This window comes from Meles meles, chromosome 8 (assembly GCF_922984935.1).
Source record: "Meles meles chromosome 8, mMelMel3.1 paternal haplotype, whole genome shotgun sequence".
In the NCBI taxonomy this organism is placed as follows: Eukaryota; Metazoa; Chordata; class Mammalia; order Carnivora; family Mustelidae; genus Meles; species Meles meles.
In genome coordinates, this window is record NC_060073.1 from 10,062,995 (window position 1) to 10,078,109 (window position 15,115).

The 15,115-nt window shown below is 57.6% G+C and overlaps 1 protein-coding gene across 1 annotated transcript; it reads right to left on the reverse strand.

Annotated features, from left to right (window-relative positions):
* Positions 1–2,800: 2,800 nt before the first annotated feature.
* On the reverse strand, positions 2,801–4,709 carry LRRC10B (leucine rich repeat containing 10B). The gene has a single exon (XM_046016618.1). It carries the CDS (start codon positions 4,666–4,668, stop codon positions 3,790–3,792), a length of 879 nt encoding a protein of 292 aa, XP_045872574.1. The 5' UTR covers positions 4,669–4,709; the 3' UTR covers positions 2,801–3,789.
* Positions 4,710–15,115: the final 10,406 nt, after the last annotated feature.

The window sequence follows — 15,115 nt, forward strand, 5'->3', positions numbered from 1 at the left end:
GGGCCACGTCCTGCTCTCCTCTCCCTCTCCCACAAAGACAGAGGAAGGACATGCTTGATCATGCTGTACGCCCCAGCCCGTGGCTCCCCTGACCATCTGTGTCCCTTGAAGATGCCCCACTCCCTTTGTCTGCATCCTGCGCGTGTGCGTGTGTGTGCCTTGTGTCTTTAGATTGTGAGCCCCCCTGGGCAGCGACCCCTGTCTGATACATGTTCTGTGTGGCACGCCTAGGTGTGCTAATAAATGTCCATCCTCAGAAGAAGAGTGTCCAGGTGTCTTCAGGAAGCTCTGGGACAGGTGGCTGGGCAAGCCGGCATGGTGGCATTGGGAGGCAGGAGGGGGTTCTGGGCAGGGCCTCCAGGTCCCGAGCAGCACCTTCTGCTCTCCCAAGCCCCAGAGGGTGGGTGGGAAGCGGGGGATGACTGTCACAAGTTAAGAAAGCACATGCGCCCACACACACACATAGCCTAGTCTCAGTCTCTGCCACTCCGCTAGCCAGGTCTGGCTGCAGGGAGGCTCTGGGAGAGGACACGATCCCACCTATCACGCACCGAGACCTGACCATCAGCTTAGGACAGAGGGGATCTCCTGTGGTGTGGATTCAGCTCAAGGTTAGGAGACCTGAACCCCATGGATGAGCAAGTCTCTTCCCTCCTCGGGCCTGTCCCTCGCCCTGCTACTGCCTCTGCTCATTTGTCATCACGGTCGCCACTGCCTGTCCTCTGGCTCTGATCCCTGAACCCTGGGCACACAGTTCTTGGAGAGCTTCCAAGGTGCTCCCCCAAGACCCACCCCCCACTGACTGCCCCGCACCAACAGGAGTGCTGTAGACAGGTCCATTGTTACAAATTCCCCTCCAAAAATCTTTTGCTTTCCTCAACCCCCTGCCCCTTTCCCCCAAGGCCAAGTGAGAAGTCACAGGCAATTGGGGCAGGGGTGAGCTAGGACTCCCAATACCATGCTCTTCCCAGCTGTCCTTGGCAACTGTCCTTGGCAACAGCCCCCTCCCTACCCTGGTCTCTCCATTTACAGATGGAGACCCAGACCCCCGATAGTGTTCTCAAGCCAGGAGTCTGCAACCACTTTAGCCAAACAGTCTCATTTCCCAAGAGAAGCTCGTTCCTGGTGGTGGTGCAAGCAAGTAGCAAAGCCGGGAACACGGCCCCAACAGGTTTTTCCTCTCTCTGGAGAGAAACTCAAGCTTGGCAGCCCCTGCTTGGCTGGTAAGCAGCCATGGATGAGGGCACCCCGTTCGGTAGGAGCCCTCTGTGCCTGCACATGGCCCTGGGGTACGCATAGGGCCTTCGCCTCACCTAGAGTTCTCAGGCAGGTGCAACAGCAGAAGGGGTACAGGGAAACACACCAACGAGAGGGAGGAAATCTGGGCTATGGGGGCCAGTAGCCACTCCAGAGTGACCGTGGCTCCCCCCCCCACTCCCCGCACCCCAACTTCCCCTACATCTCAGATTTGCACGGAGGGAGGTAGAGAAACTTGAGGTTGCAAGGTGTTCTGAGCTGTAGCATCACATCTACAGAAACTCAACACCGTGTGTGCAGATGGGGAAACTGAGGCCCAGGGGACCACGACATGCTCCAAGTCACTTGGCCAATAACAGAACTAGGACTGGAACCCACACCTTCTGAATCTGGCCTCAGGGCTATTTCCTGTATGCTGTGGTCTGAGTCACGGAGCAAGAGGACAGTCTCTGGTCAGCTGTGGTTCCTACCTCGAGTGATTTTGAGATCTAAAATTCCATCCTCCAAGTTCCCAAGCCCCAGAAAGTTCCACTGACCCTGACGGAGCTCCAGCCAGGGAAGCAGGGGCACCTGAGGAGCCCCAGGAGGAAAAAGATCTGCAGCCAAGCCCCAGACCCCTCGTCGTCCTGGAGCAGGAGGTAGCCTCCAATCTTCCCCACCCACCCACTCCTTCTGTCCGTTCAAGGCCTTTTCTCTCACTTGCAAGTCAGCTGCTCCCAGATCCATCCCAAGCCTCCCTGTAACCCAGGCCCAGCCCAGTGACAGACAGAGCTGCTGGGCCGGACCTGACCTTTGGGCCTTGAATGACATCAGCCCTGTTGCCATGGTGACCGTGGCCGGGCAGCATCTTCTCATGGGAGATGGGCCTCTAGGCTTGAGGCTTTATGATGTTTTCTTTAAATCTTTTTTTCCTGAATAATGAGGAAAGAAAGTAATACCATGACTGAGTAAAAAAGAGATAAGGAGGGAGAGACGAAGAAAAAGGAAAACAGAGTGGGGCATCTGGAAAGAGGGAAGAATAGACACATGGCGAGGGGGTTGGGAGGGGGCGAGTGCTAGTGAAAGGAGAGAGAAAGGTCAGCCCAGCTTGAGGGAGATTCACATTATATTAAGAGCCAGGAACCTATGGAGCAAGCTGGAAAGGACAAAAAAGGGGGTGAGAGTGCTTTCTGGCAGGCAGAGTGAGTGAGCGCGAGACAGGAGACCAGCCTCGAGCAGCCAAAGCCATTTGTAACAGAGGGCAGGCGCTTGGTCCCCAGACGGGACACAACTGTTGGCCACGGCCCGCCTGACGCAGAGCTGGCGCGCATGGACAGGACCGCCGTGCCAGAGGGAGCCCAGGTTCCCCACAGCCATGGGACCCAGTGCTCCCAGGACTTATAAATAAACAGGCATGTGGGAAACACACATTCTTTCTCCAAGAAATATAATTTATGTTTACAGCCAGTTTTTTTTTCTTCCCAAAGAAAACACTACCATGTGGGGCCCCTGCCCCTGACGGTGTCCCTGAGTGTGCCCCGCCCCGGCCCCCTCCTTCCGTTATTGCTTGGATGGGAAAGATCTGGCCCTGGGAATTGTACAGCGGCACCCCACTCCTCACCCCCTGAGGCTGTCCCTGGTGACGGAGTGGAGGCACACAGTGCCTGTCCTGTGCCCCACGCCGTGCCAGCCACCCTGACTGTGCCCATTTAAGGGAATGGAGAGTGCAGGCAGTGGGAGAGGCCCCGGAGCAGCCTCCCAGAGCAGAGATCCTTTCTCCTCCGCGCAGGAGGCCCTAGAGGCACAGTGGATTCTTCTCAAACTTGACAGCTGGAAGGCTCAGGCTGTGGGGAAGGGAGAGGGAGCTCTCTGCTCCCAGCGAGATTCCAGGCACAAGCTGAGAGAACAGAACAGAATCAGAGGCAGGAGTAGAGACCCTGCCTTCTAAGCGCCCCCTACCCCATGCAAGTTTTAGGGGGCCTGGGAAGGGAGGTATGTGCGATGGGCCCCAGTGGAGGGCCAAGGGCAGCTTGGGTGTTAGGGCCCCAATCCCGCTCTCCCACTGCTGTCCTGGGCACTGGCGTGAGGCCCAGGCCCTCCTCCAAGGGCAGTTCGGGCTCACACAGGCCTGTGGTCCACCCCAGAGGTAGCGGCTCCTGCACCAGCAAGGGTGGCTTTAGGAGATCGAAACCCCAGGAGAGGGAGGGCTGGTGTGGCACGCGGGGCACCCAGACTCAGCCAGAGGTGATGATGCCGTGGACAGCGCTGACCAGCAACTCCGCTGTGCTGTCAGCGACGCTATCAGACTAGACAGAGCAGGAGGCGACTAGACCGAGCCAGGCTTCCCGGTCTGAGGACTGCCCAGAGATCAGCCAGGTGGCAGGCTGCTTACCAACCAGGAGTGTGCGAAGATGGCCCCCAGGCCTGCCTGTCCCTAGAGCTCGCCTAAAGTGGCCCCTTCACTGCCCCCAAGGTAGGGGTGCGCCGTTCCCACAGACCTTCCCAGATCCCCTCCTCCCAGAATGGCCAAAGTCCATCACCCAGAGCCTAGGCTCAGGTGCCCAGTCCCGGAGCGGCTTCCAGGGCAGGGAGGCTGCCCCGGGGGGCCCCCAGAGCCCGGGAGCCACCGCCCCCGATGAGTAGGTCCTCTTCCTCCTCATCCTCAAAGGCCCGAGCTGGGCGCCGGGGCGGCGGCCGAGACATGGGTTCGTCGCGCTCTGCCATGCGCTCGACGGCGCCCTCGCCCACGAGGAAGACGGTGTCGGCGACGCGCGGGGGCCCCGTGACCGGGTTGTGGTCGTAGGAGAAGACGCGCAGGGCGCGCAGCGGGTGCAGGTCGGGGAAGCCGCCCAGGCGGTTGCGGTCCAGGTCGAGGATGTGCAGGCGGCCCATGCGCAGCAGCGCGGGCGGGAACTCCTCGAAGCGGTTACCGTAGAGCCACAGGCCGCGCAGGCCCGTCATGCGCGGCAGCTCCGCGGGCAGCGCGCGCAGCCGGTTGTCGCCCATCTGCAGCGACTGCAGCGCCACCAGGCGCAGCAGCGGCCGCGGGAAGCGCCGCAGGAAGTTGCCCTCGATCCAGAGGCAGCGCAGGCTCTGCAGCTGCGCGAAGTCCGCGGGCAGAGCCAGCAGCCGGTTGCCGCCCAGGTAGAGGCGCGTGAGGCGCGGCAGGCGACACAGGCCGTCGGGCAGGCGCTCGAGCTTGTTGAAGTCGAGCGCCAGGATGCGCAGCTCGCGCAGCTCCTCGATCTCCTCGGGCAGCTCGCGCAGCCCCGTGCCGCTCACGTAGAGCTTCTGCAGGCGGCTCAGCGCGCACACGGCACTGGGCAGCCGCCGCAGGCGCCTCCCGCTCAGCTCCAGCTGCTGCTCGCCGCTGCGCAGCTGCTCCTCTGCGTCCGACGGCAGCTCGTCCGGCGTGGACTCGGCGATGCCCATGGTCACGGGCCCCGGCCCGGGCCGCCGCCGCCGCCGCCGCCGCCTCCGCCTCCCGGCATCGCCCCGCCCTGGCCGCCCCCGGGGCCTCCCCGACGGGGCCGAGGCCGCGCCGGCTCCGGGGCCCCCCGCCCCGGCCTGTCCCCGCGCCGGGAGGGGGGCCGGGCCGGGCCGGGCCGGGAGGAGGCGCCCGCTCGGGGCCCCGCCGCCGCGCTCCGCCGCCCGCCCTCCGGCCTCCCGCGCTCCCTCCGCCGGAGGCCGACTGCCTCGGCTTAGCGCTGACTTGCGGCTCTGCGACCCGTCGCCCTGGCAACCCCCGACGCGTGTGCGGCTGCCAATGAGGCGGAGGGGGGCGGGGTGGGGCGGGGCCGAGGTGCCACCAGAGTGGGGTCCCGGTTCCTGAGCCCGCCCCCCCGCCGGCCCCGGTGACCCGCCGGGGGAGCGGCGCAAGCCGAGGGAACCCGAGCTCCGCGTCCCGAAAGCCGGGCGCTGTGCCAACACCGACCCGACGTCCGACGCTGTCTACACCTCCAGCACGACGAGCTGTTTGGTGAGCGGTCGTGTGGACCCGGAGCAGCAAGTCAGAAGGCACCGAGGACCTAGGAAACCTGGCGCGCGACCCGGGACTCCGGCCGAGTGGCTCTCGGGGAGGGACGGAGGGGCGCGGTCAATGCCGGCTACTCATCGCCAGCGGCTTGCGCCCATCTTCACTTTAGGATAGTAACTCGGAGCAGTGTTACTTTCTGGCCCTTTTCAGGGTGGGTCACATCGGAGGCTTTGTGGGGACCCGGGCTTGGCTCCGCCCCATTCCCCCCGCTCCCACTGCCCAACAGGTTCCTTGTTAGTGTGCTCACGCTCCAGTCGCCTGCCTTGTCCCCCCAGCTACGCTCGAGGTCTGTGTGTGGCTGCGGTGGGCAGAGGACTGGGACACGTGAGCGGCTCTGAGCACCACCAAGGATGACCACTCTCATTCTGCAACTCTCTGCGCATGCTTCCACCAACAGCTGTGTGCCCCTGCCTTCTTCCCTCCAGTTCAGAGCCCTCCTGCCAGAGCTCTTGGCAGAAACACTCGCTCCCATTTACTCCGAGTCTGCCATGTGCCCAGCGCTATACTAAGAGCATTGCACTGAGTCCTTGCAACACGTCTGAGGTTGGTACCCTCATTACCCCAAAGTGAAAGGCGGAGAAACTGAGGCTCTGAGGGGTTGTCTTGAGCCCGGTGACTTACCCAAGGTCACCGGGCTGGTGAGCAGCTGGGGTTTGTGCTGTTAATCACATACCACACCAACTTAAAGAAACAGTGAAATTTCTCACCAGGGAGCCTCTAACTCTCTTGCCAAAACTACAAGGAAAGCATCATTAGTCCCATGTAGAAGAGGAGGAAAGTGGCCTGAGAGAGATTAGGGAATCTGCTTAAAAGCAGCCTCCGCAGGTTCAGTGCATGCTCCATCCTGCCTCCCCTTGAACGTGGCTGGTGTGCACATGTAACTGATCCTGACTCTCCCTCTAGCCCACCTCCAGCCGCACCCGACCTTTGACTCACCCCTATCCGCATCCCCACTGCAGACAGGGAGGGAGGCCAGCCCAGGGGCAGAGAGCCCGGGAGAGCATGAGAGCCGCTCGGAAGCTGGAATGTCAGCTCCTGGGGCAGACAAGTTTATCTCCTGTCCTGCTGCACTGTGTCTGGCACATAGCAGATACTCAATGAGAAATTTTAACACTTTTTTTAAAATGGAAACAAACATTTCATACCATGAAATGCTCCGATGGTAAGTGTACATTTTGATGAGTTTTGACAAATGGAAACACCCATGTAATATTTCCATCACTCAGAGTTCCCCTGAGCCTCTCTCAGTCAATCTCTGCCTCCCAGAGGCAGCCATGAGTGTGACCTTTTTCATCAGGGATCCGTTTTGCCTGTCCTTGAACTTCATATAAATGAGATTATTCAGTTCCTATGTTTTTCTTTTCTTTTCTTTTTTCTTTCTTTTTTCTTTTTTGTTTGATTCCTGGCTTCTTTTGCTCAGATGCACTATATATTTGTCGGGTAATGGGATGAAAAGGCATGGGGTTGACAGGTGATGGGACACCAAGGAAGGTATCGCTGTGACCCAGGAACCCAGCCACCCACCCCTGTCCTGTAGGGGGCACTCACAAAATGAAGGGAGGACTCCCAGCCAAGGCAAGGCACTCAGGCAGAGATTAAGTGGAGCCCAGACCCAGATTGGGTGTAAGAGGGTTCTGAGCTCCTTCTGGAATTGATCTGAGCCCCCATCCAACTCTTTCTTCTGCTCCTTTGGAATAACTTTTTGGAAGAGACCAAAAAGCTGAAGAAAACACAGCCAGGCTACTGGAGAAGAGGATGAGCACCTCCCCCTCACCCCCCCCCAAGCAGGTTCCCCAAGGGAACATTCGTTGTGGAGGAGGAAGCCCAACCCGCCCCCCCCCACAACCACCACATGCTCCCAGCTGGCATGCCAGCACCAGGCAGCCCTCCTAGGCTCTGCGGGCATGGCAGGAATGCCAGGAGCCCCTGAAACTCCATCCCCAGCCTGGCCAAGCTTGCTGGGTTCAAGGGCACAGGGGACCAGCCCTCTTTTTCCTCCGAGTCTTTTTCTTGCTCTGGGTAGATCATGTACCTTTACCTCCCACCAGGCCCTTCTCAGTGGGTAAAGGTAAAATGTGCTGGCGTTCCGGGCCCACGCAGGCTGGCAGCGGGGCAATCATGGCGATGAATCACGCCAGCACGGCAGGCGCACGGTCCTTGTGGAGCGTCACTAATGAATTAGCTTCACCCCCAGCACGCGGCTTCTCAGCCTTTCCCTATTCCCCAGGAAGGCAGGAAACTGAGACCGCGGAAGGGGGAGCAAGGGGGATGGAAGAAAGGGCTCCGACAACTCCAGGGATGGGCTCCGACCCCGGCTGTCCCCTCTGCCCATGCACACACACCCGAAAAATGCCCAAAGTGTGGGTCCCTCAGACCCCCCAGAAACGGCTTCTCTATGCCTCCTCACGGGCTCTGGCTGCCCTACCCACCTCCACATCTGTGGGTTTTGTTTTTTTTTAATAAATTTTTGAAATACAGAAAAAGTACAAAGCTCTCTGTGATAAACACCCCCGTGCCCAGTATCCAGCGTGGACAATTGTTCACATTTTTGTCATACTTCCTTACGTCTGTGTTCTTTTACATAAAAAGAAGGCAGCACATGTCGTAATACGAAAGTCTCCTTTGTGCCCTCCAGTGTCTTCCCCACCGCGCTGACCCTGCCAAGGCTCCTCTCTGGCTCCCATTCCCCTCTCGGGGGGGCCAGGACCCCTGGGGCTGCTGAGACTAGAATAAGATGATGGAATGTCAGTGTCAGCATCGTAGGTTCTTAGCAAGGATTTGAGCCTGTTAAATCCAACCAGGAAACATGGGAACAGGGACAATGCTGAGCTCTGTTAAAGGTTGGGGAGAAGTTAGGGACCTTCATCCCAGAACAAGGCATGGAGACAGGAAACTCACCATCGGTGTGTACAATTCCCAGGGGTTCATAATCTCCGGGGGTCTAGTCCAACTCCTTCATTTGGAGAAAAAGGACATTGACCATGTGTCCGTCATGCCACAACTCACTCTCCTGACCTGCACCACCAGCCCCCCCCCCCAACTTGAGTCCTCCGGTATTCATTCAACAAACATGAAACCCCTACTTGTATGCCTAAGCACTGGGGATTGCTGTAAATGTGAACATTATAGGCAAAACTCCCTGACTTTGTAGGACTTCTATCCTTGAGGGTGGAGATAAATTACAAAACGCATTCACAGTCTGTCAGGGACTACGCAGGCTTTGCAGGAAATGAAACAAGGGAGAGAGCGCTGGAGGATGGAGGACCCCGTTTAGAACAGAGTGGCCAGGGAGACCTCCCCGACAGGATGGCCTTGGAGAAAAGATGGAAGGACGAGAGAGGGCAAACCATGCAGGTCGCTGTCAAGGGGAAATGCGTTCCAGTCAGAGAGCGTGGTGGTGCCAAGACCCTGGGGCAGGAGTGGGAATGGGGAGAGGGTTCTGGAGTGGTAAGGAGCCTGGGGAGCCAGGGGGAGTGTGCTTAGAGATGAGTCCAAAGCCAGCTAGTGAGGAGGGGGCAGACCTCAGTTGGGCCGTGACCTTTGTGGAGGCTTTGACTCTGGGTGAGAGGTCACTGCGGGACTTTGTGCAGACGAGTGTCGAACAATCTGACACGTATCTGAACAGGCTGTGGCTGCAAGAAAGGGGTTGGGGGGAGTTTGTGCAACTCATACCCCTCTCTTGATTCTCTTCCACGGGAAAATGCCAGTTCTCACTTACTGAGCCCCTGTAGATTATCTCGTCCACCTTCCAGCACAGTTTTTCCAGGCAGATACTAAATCCCCCTTCTCTGACTGATGAGAAGATAGATCCAGTGCAGAAGCTTGATCGAGGTTACCCAGCTGGGGAGGGGCAAAGCCAGACCACCCTCTTGCAAAGTCTGGGCTTCTCCTCCTATGGCTCGTTGTCTCTCTCAGCTGGGGGACATTAGAGAAACCACCCAGGTTGTCTAAATGCTCTCTCCCATCCTGCAAAGAGTAAAGAGTTTTCTAGAACTGCCCTCCTTGGAGATTTGATCCCAGGGCCCAGGGCTCGGTGTGTTTGACTAAATGGGGGCGGCATTCTAGGGCCCCCAGAACAAGCATCGGAACCTCAAACAGGTTCAAGAAGACAGCGCAAGGAGAGTCCCAAATTCAGGGGCAGCCCAGGGCTGTGATCGGAGCTCAGGATTTGCCTATTAGCAAATCCCAGGCTGTCTCTCTAATCATAGGCAGACCCACAATGAGCCTAGAGTCCTTCACCAGGTACCCAAACTCATGAGCATCACTCAGCCACCACCAACCTGCTCCCCAGACTCCCTCGAAACTAGAGCCTCACCATGTCCTGAAGATCACATTCCCCTGGAACTTGAGCCCTGAGGGTGACCTGCCAGGTCTGTTGAAAGGTGAGACTTCTCCCTTGTCCCTTCCAGGGACACTAGAACTGCAGCAAGAGAGGCCTAGAGAGTAAAGGCCACTCCACGCCATGGGCGGGAACCCGACCATTCAAATGGGTTCTGGGCATGACCACTCCTTCTCCCAGGAAGAACCACAGTGCTCTCAGCTAGCAGCTGCCCTTAGGGTAATACATTCCTCGATCTGTGGTCAAGTGCAGGCTGAACACTGTAGACCCAGGTCTCAACCATGACGGCCAAATTCTTGCCTGGCCTGGACCCTGCCCCAGGGAAGGTGCTGAGTTTCCCAACTTCTTCCTGAGCGCCCAGCCCAGCTCCTTCTCCCGGGGCCAATGGGATGGGCCTGGACTGAGCACTGGGCCAGTGGGGGTGGGCAGAAGTGATACCGCCCACACTCATTCACGATCCTTCACTCTTTGATTTTTCTGCAATATTAAAGGTAGAAAAAACTGGATGTCCGAGTCACCACTTCCAGATGAGTGACCCGACCCACACTACACTGTGAGGCAAATGAGAAATACAACTTTTTAAAGATATTTTATTTATTTATTGGTGAGTGAGACAAAGAACACCAGCGGGGGGTGGGGGTTGCCAAAGGGAGAGGGACAAGCAGGCTCCCCACTGAGCAGGGAGCCCAACTCGGGGCTCAGTCCCAGGACCCTGAAATCATGACCTGAGCTGAAGACAGACGTTTAACTGACTGAGCCACCCAGGTGTCCCGAGAAATACATTTTTAGCGTGTTTAACTGTTTAGACGTAAGGGCTGTTTGTTACAGAATCATCTTGGACTGACCAGCCCCCTTGCTCTCAGTTTCTCAAATGTGCCCGCTTCTCTCTGCTCCAGACCTCCAGACACGTGCTGGGTTCTCCTCTTGCTTCTCTACTTGCTCGTACTCCTCATCTTTAAAGTTTCAGCTCAAACTTTCCTCTCTCAGAGAATCCTTCCAGAATCTTCCAGGGCCCATCAAGCTGCCCTGTTACAGATTCTCGAGCTCCCACATTTCTCCTTTGAAGTACTTATTCCAATTCCAATTAAAGAAATGATTACCTATGAATTCTTTGATTGGAAACTGTTTTCCCTGTTAGAAGATGTAAGCTCTATGAGGATAGGGACCTTGTCTGCTTACTGACCTTACTCCACACACTGAGCCCGTGCCTGCTGCACTGCGCCTGCTCAAGGCATGTGTGTTGAGTGAATGAATGGGTTGGAGACCCTCTCTCCCTCATGCACCTTGGGGCCTTCTGCTCCACCTGAGCTACTCACCATCTCTGAACCTTAATTTTCAACATCCGGAGAAGAAGCCCAGGACCAGGGGGAGGTGAGCAAGTTACAAGATTCGGGGGGGCCCCAAAAAGCCCTCAGTAATCAAGATAAGTAACGGTTTAATGTAATATTTTTAAACCCAAAATTAATGCAAGAAGTCTATGATGAACAAAATATTAAAATTTTAAATGAAGATAGGATCAGTTATCAGTGCTATGGTGAACCATATTGAGGCCTTTGGCAAAAGGAAAAATCAGCAGTACTCAACCTGTCTTTACTTAAAATGTTGGTGTTCTGTTCATTGTGAATTTTTTGCATTCGCCTTCAATTTTTTAAGTAATTGAGTTCAACTGTTGTTTCTCTCGATTGCTGAATTTTCAGGCACTGCTCTGAATTTTGTGCCTGGGAAAAGGCCTCCCTCGCCGCACCCTATCCTGGCCCTGGAATGGGCCCAATCACCCTCTCTTGAAGAACAAGCATGAAGCCTCAGGGAATAATGCAGGACCTGGGGATTGTCATTCCGAGATATTAACTGATGTTCCACTGGAGACAATTTTCAACATATCCATTTCCATGAGCTGGCTTCCTATGTTCCTGGCTCTCCCAGGGAAACTCAGAACAAAGGGTCCAATCCCTGGCTTTGAGTTGCAAAAGAGGCTTTGAACCCCAGAGTTCAGACTACAGTCATGCAAGAGCTGGGTTGAGAGAGAGAAATATTTTTTTGAAGGTCCAAAACCTTCGCTTTGACCTTGGGGAGAAAGGAGCTGATGATGTAAGCCCCAGAGCAGGAAAGCATGTGTCATCACAGAAGCCAAGATCCCACCCAACAGGAGATAAAGCCTCAGCCATCAGGTGGGAGAGAAGGGGCAGAGCAGAGCACCCCTACAGACCTGCCAGGAGCTCAGGGGCCACCTGGGCCGAGGCAGAGGGCAGCATGAAAAACATCCCAGGTACATGTACAGGATACCACGGCAGAAGGAATCTGTCCTTTCCTTACCACGTGAGGCCTGAGAATACAAGAAGCCTCCCACAAGCACCCCCTGGATGTAGGGCGAAGCTTCAATAGAGTAGAAGTTGAGGGGAGCTAGCCCCTCCCCTGAATCCCTCTACACACCCTTGTGTCATGAGGGAGAACATCCAGAAGTTTCCGCACCTCTGAGATGGCCTTGGTGGGCTGACTACAGCTGATCGACCTGGAGGGGCTCCGTGGGCGGTCCAGCTGGAGGGTTGTTTAGGTAACCCTGGCAACCACAGGTCAGAAGGTCGCAGCTGCTTCTGCGAGGGCACCTGTGGACTGACCCAAACCCATGGCGATCACACGTGTCAGGGGAATCCGCATAGATAGGTGACTTTCCTTCCCCTAAGAATGAGCTCCTGGGGAGCAGGACACAAGAGGGAGGCGTGGCAGAACTCTTGACTTGATTGGATCTGAGTCTTGAATGAATAATTTAAATGCAAAGGAGATGAGGAAGTTGGACTGGAAAGCCAGGGGTGGATGTCTTTGCTAAGTTCAGGTACAGACAGACCAGCGTGCATTTCTGAGCTCCTGGCCATGTGGCTGGTGGGGCCCCAAGCCAGGGGCGCAGGCTCATGGGACGAGTGTGGCCCCCCTTTCTGGCTGGGTAGCCTCGAAGCTTTGCTCTCAAGTCTACCTGAGGATTCTGTGAGCTCCGAATTCCTTTTAATGAATTTCTCTTCTGCTACATTAGCTAATGTCGGTTTCTGTTGCTCGCAAAGCGCTCTGAGCAGCCCCCACAAGCTCGGACCTCAGCCTGTGAGCACCAAGGGAGCCCCATGATCACCATGGAGGATCCACTGTCCGGTGCTCCAGGGTCTTCGCTGTGGTACCCAGGAGGGCCCACGCTGCCGGGTGCCTTGGGTATGGTCAGGAATCAGCTTGCCCCGCCTCCTTCAAAGCCGGGGCCAGAGCCCTCCAGGAGAACATGCAGCAAGTCTCTTACTGTACGAACCACACTTTGTCACTGGGGCCACAGTAAGGATGCTGGGGTCCAGAGTCCCATGAAGTCTTTCCTGAACACCACTCCTTTGGCATCTCACCCAGTCTCCCTCTTAGGATGGGCGGTCTAGACCGATGCCCTTCTGACCGGTCTGTCCCTTTACCTGGGGACCTTGGAAGACCTACGCCACACTCACACACACACACATATCCCTTCTCCAGCAATAGAAAACAAAGCCCCATGCTGGCCGGCTGCGCGTGCCAGGACCTGGCTCCCCTAGGAAGCTTCTAGGCCCCAGCTTCTGCCTCCTCGAGAGCCTCATTCCAGTGATACAACGGGAGAGGCCTTGTGTCCAGAGCAGACACCCTACTGCTTCCTCGCTGGCCTGGATGAACCGGTTATCGCAAAGGTTTTTCCAGGAGTGAAGCTTTGCGATGCCAAGAACGTCCTTGGCCGAGCCCTGTCTGTAGCGGCGTCAGCGGCTCATGGGAAGCACACGAGTTTCTGAATGCCTGGGAGACCTGGCAGGCTCTCTCCTCTGACCTTGAACCGGAACTCTCCTCTCGGTGGGGGAGGGGGAGTTTTCTAGACCTGTCTCCTCCTCTACCCTTGCATATTTGGCTGTTTGGGAAAATTTCCTTGAGAATGGCCCTCCAGATGGTCAGAGAGAAGGCAGGGACCAGGATCAGATTCTCATTTTCAGGCCCTCCATCTGTCTGGGTGGAGCGAACCCACCGCCCTCCCCAGGCAGGCTGCCCGCCGCCCCCCACCAGCCAGTGCCCCCCCCACCCCGGGGAGCTCCAGGTCCACAGATAGATGCCTTTTCCCAGCTGGCCAGCTGTCAAGCCCGTGAGCTCGTGGTTTTGCGTGTCGCCACGTGACCTGAGCCAGATGGTACCTGTCATCATCAGCTGCCACAGCGCCGTGACGGGCAGCAGCCTGACACGCGTCCACGTGCGTCCGAGGTGGGGCCTCAGAGCATGGCATCCAGCATTTCTCCCAACCTGCTGTCGCATCAGCCGTCGGGGCTCCACACCCCCACGCTGAGGCTGTCAGCGCAGCTCCCACCTGCGTCCCCGAACGTCCCCCAGAGGGAGGCCCCTCAGTGTTCTCGCTGAAAAGATGAAGGCCCACGGAACGTTCCCGGCACCCAGCAGGCTGTGGGGGCTTAATGACACGCGTCCTCGTCCCTGTACACCTCACCACAGTTTCTAAAGCATCTGTGGGGGAGGGGAGGAAGCTTCCAGCAGCCGTTACTGCTAGCACCCACTGGCAGTGACTCGCCTCCACGCCCAAAGCCTGGCTTCTTCCAGGTGAGGGGAGAGGCAGGCCGCCTCCAGGAGAGCCTGCCAGACGCTGGCCTCGGACCCGTGACAGGGGCCGCCCAGGCCTCCAGACGAGGCTGGGCAGTGGCTTACCTGACCCAAGAGGCGGCTGCTCCTGGAAGGGCCCTGAGGAGGCCTGTCCAGGGCCAAGCAGGAGGAGACAACGGCCAGAGCCTGTGCCTGTCTCAAGTCCCCACTCCCAGCTGGGCCGCGGTCCCCTCTGCTCCAGGATCAAGGTGGCCACTAGGGGCCCAGCTCAAGTCCTCACACCCGCCATCTTGTGTAGCCACAGCCTGGGTCCTGCTACTCGCTACTGCCCAGAATGGTCAAGTGGCCTCCACAGCCTGTGGCAGGGTCTCCGAGGGGCAAAGGACAGGGCCCCCTCAAATGAAGCCACAGTATCCGGGCCCACACTCACCCGACGGCAGAAAAGGGGAGCAACAGGGCAAAGCCTTTCGCTTCGGTGGGGGTGGGGGTTCAGTAACCTCAGTAGCCGCAGGGTAGGAAGTTTCCACCCTTCCTGCCCTGGGGACACAAGAGTCCCAGAATTGAGGAGGTGGACAGAGAAGGTCTCCTTAGCATGGTCATCAAGAGCCATGAAACCTAGCTCACCCGCCCTCTCCCGGGGGTTGCCCACCTCACAGCTTCACTTGTCGGTCCCCTGACCCCCTGCCAGGGCTTCAGCTGGCCCCGCCTTGTGTCCTTGCCCGCAGCCTCAACTCCTTCAGCCCCCACCACTGGCCATGACACCCATGTCAAGGTCCAGCTCACACCTGCCCTCCCCGCTCGGGGCCTGCCGGGAGTGATGCAGCAGGGTGGGCAGAAGTCGGGAAGGCGGGTGTGACTCAGGGTCCACTCACAGTCCCACTAGACAGCCGCTGCTCTGGGCTCCCACTCCAGCCCTT

Bases quoted from the DNA above. Each gene is read 5' to 3' on its own strand.
- LRRC10B (XM_046016618.1), bottom strand. From the start codon at position 4,668: ATGGGCATCGCCGAGTCCACGCCGGACGAGCTGCCGTCGGACGCAGAG.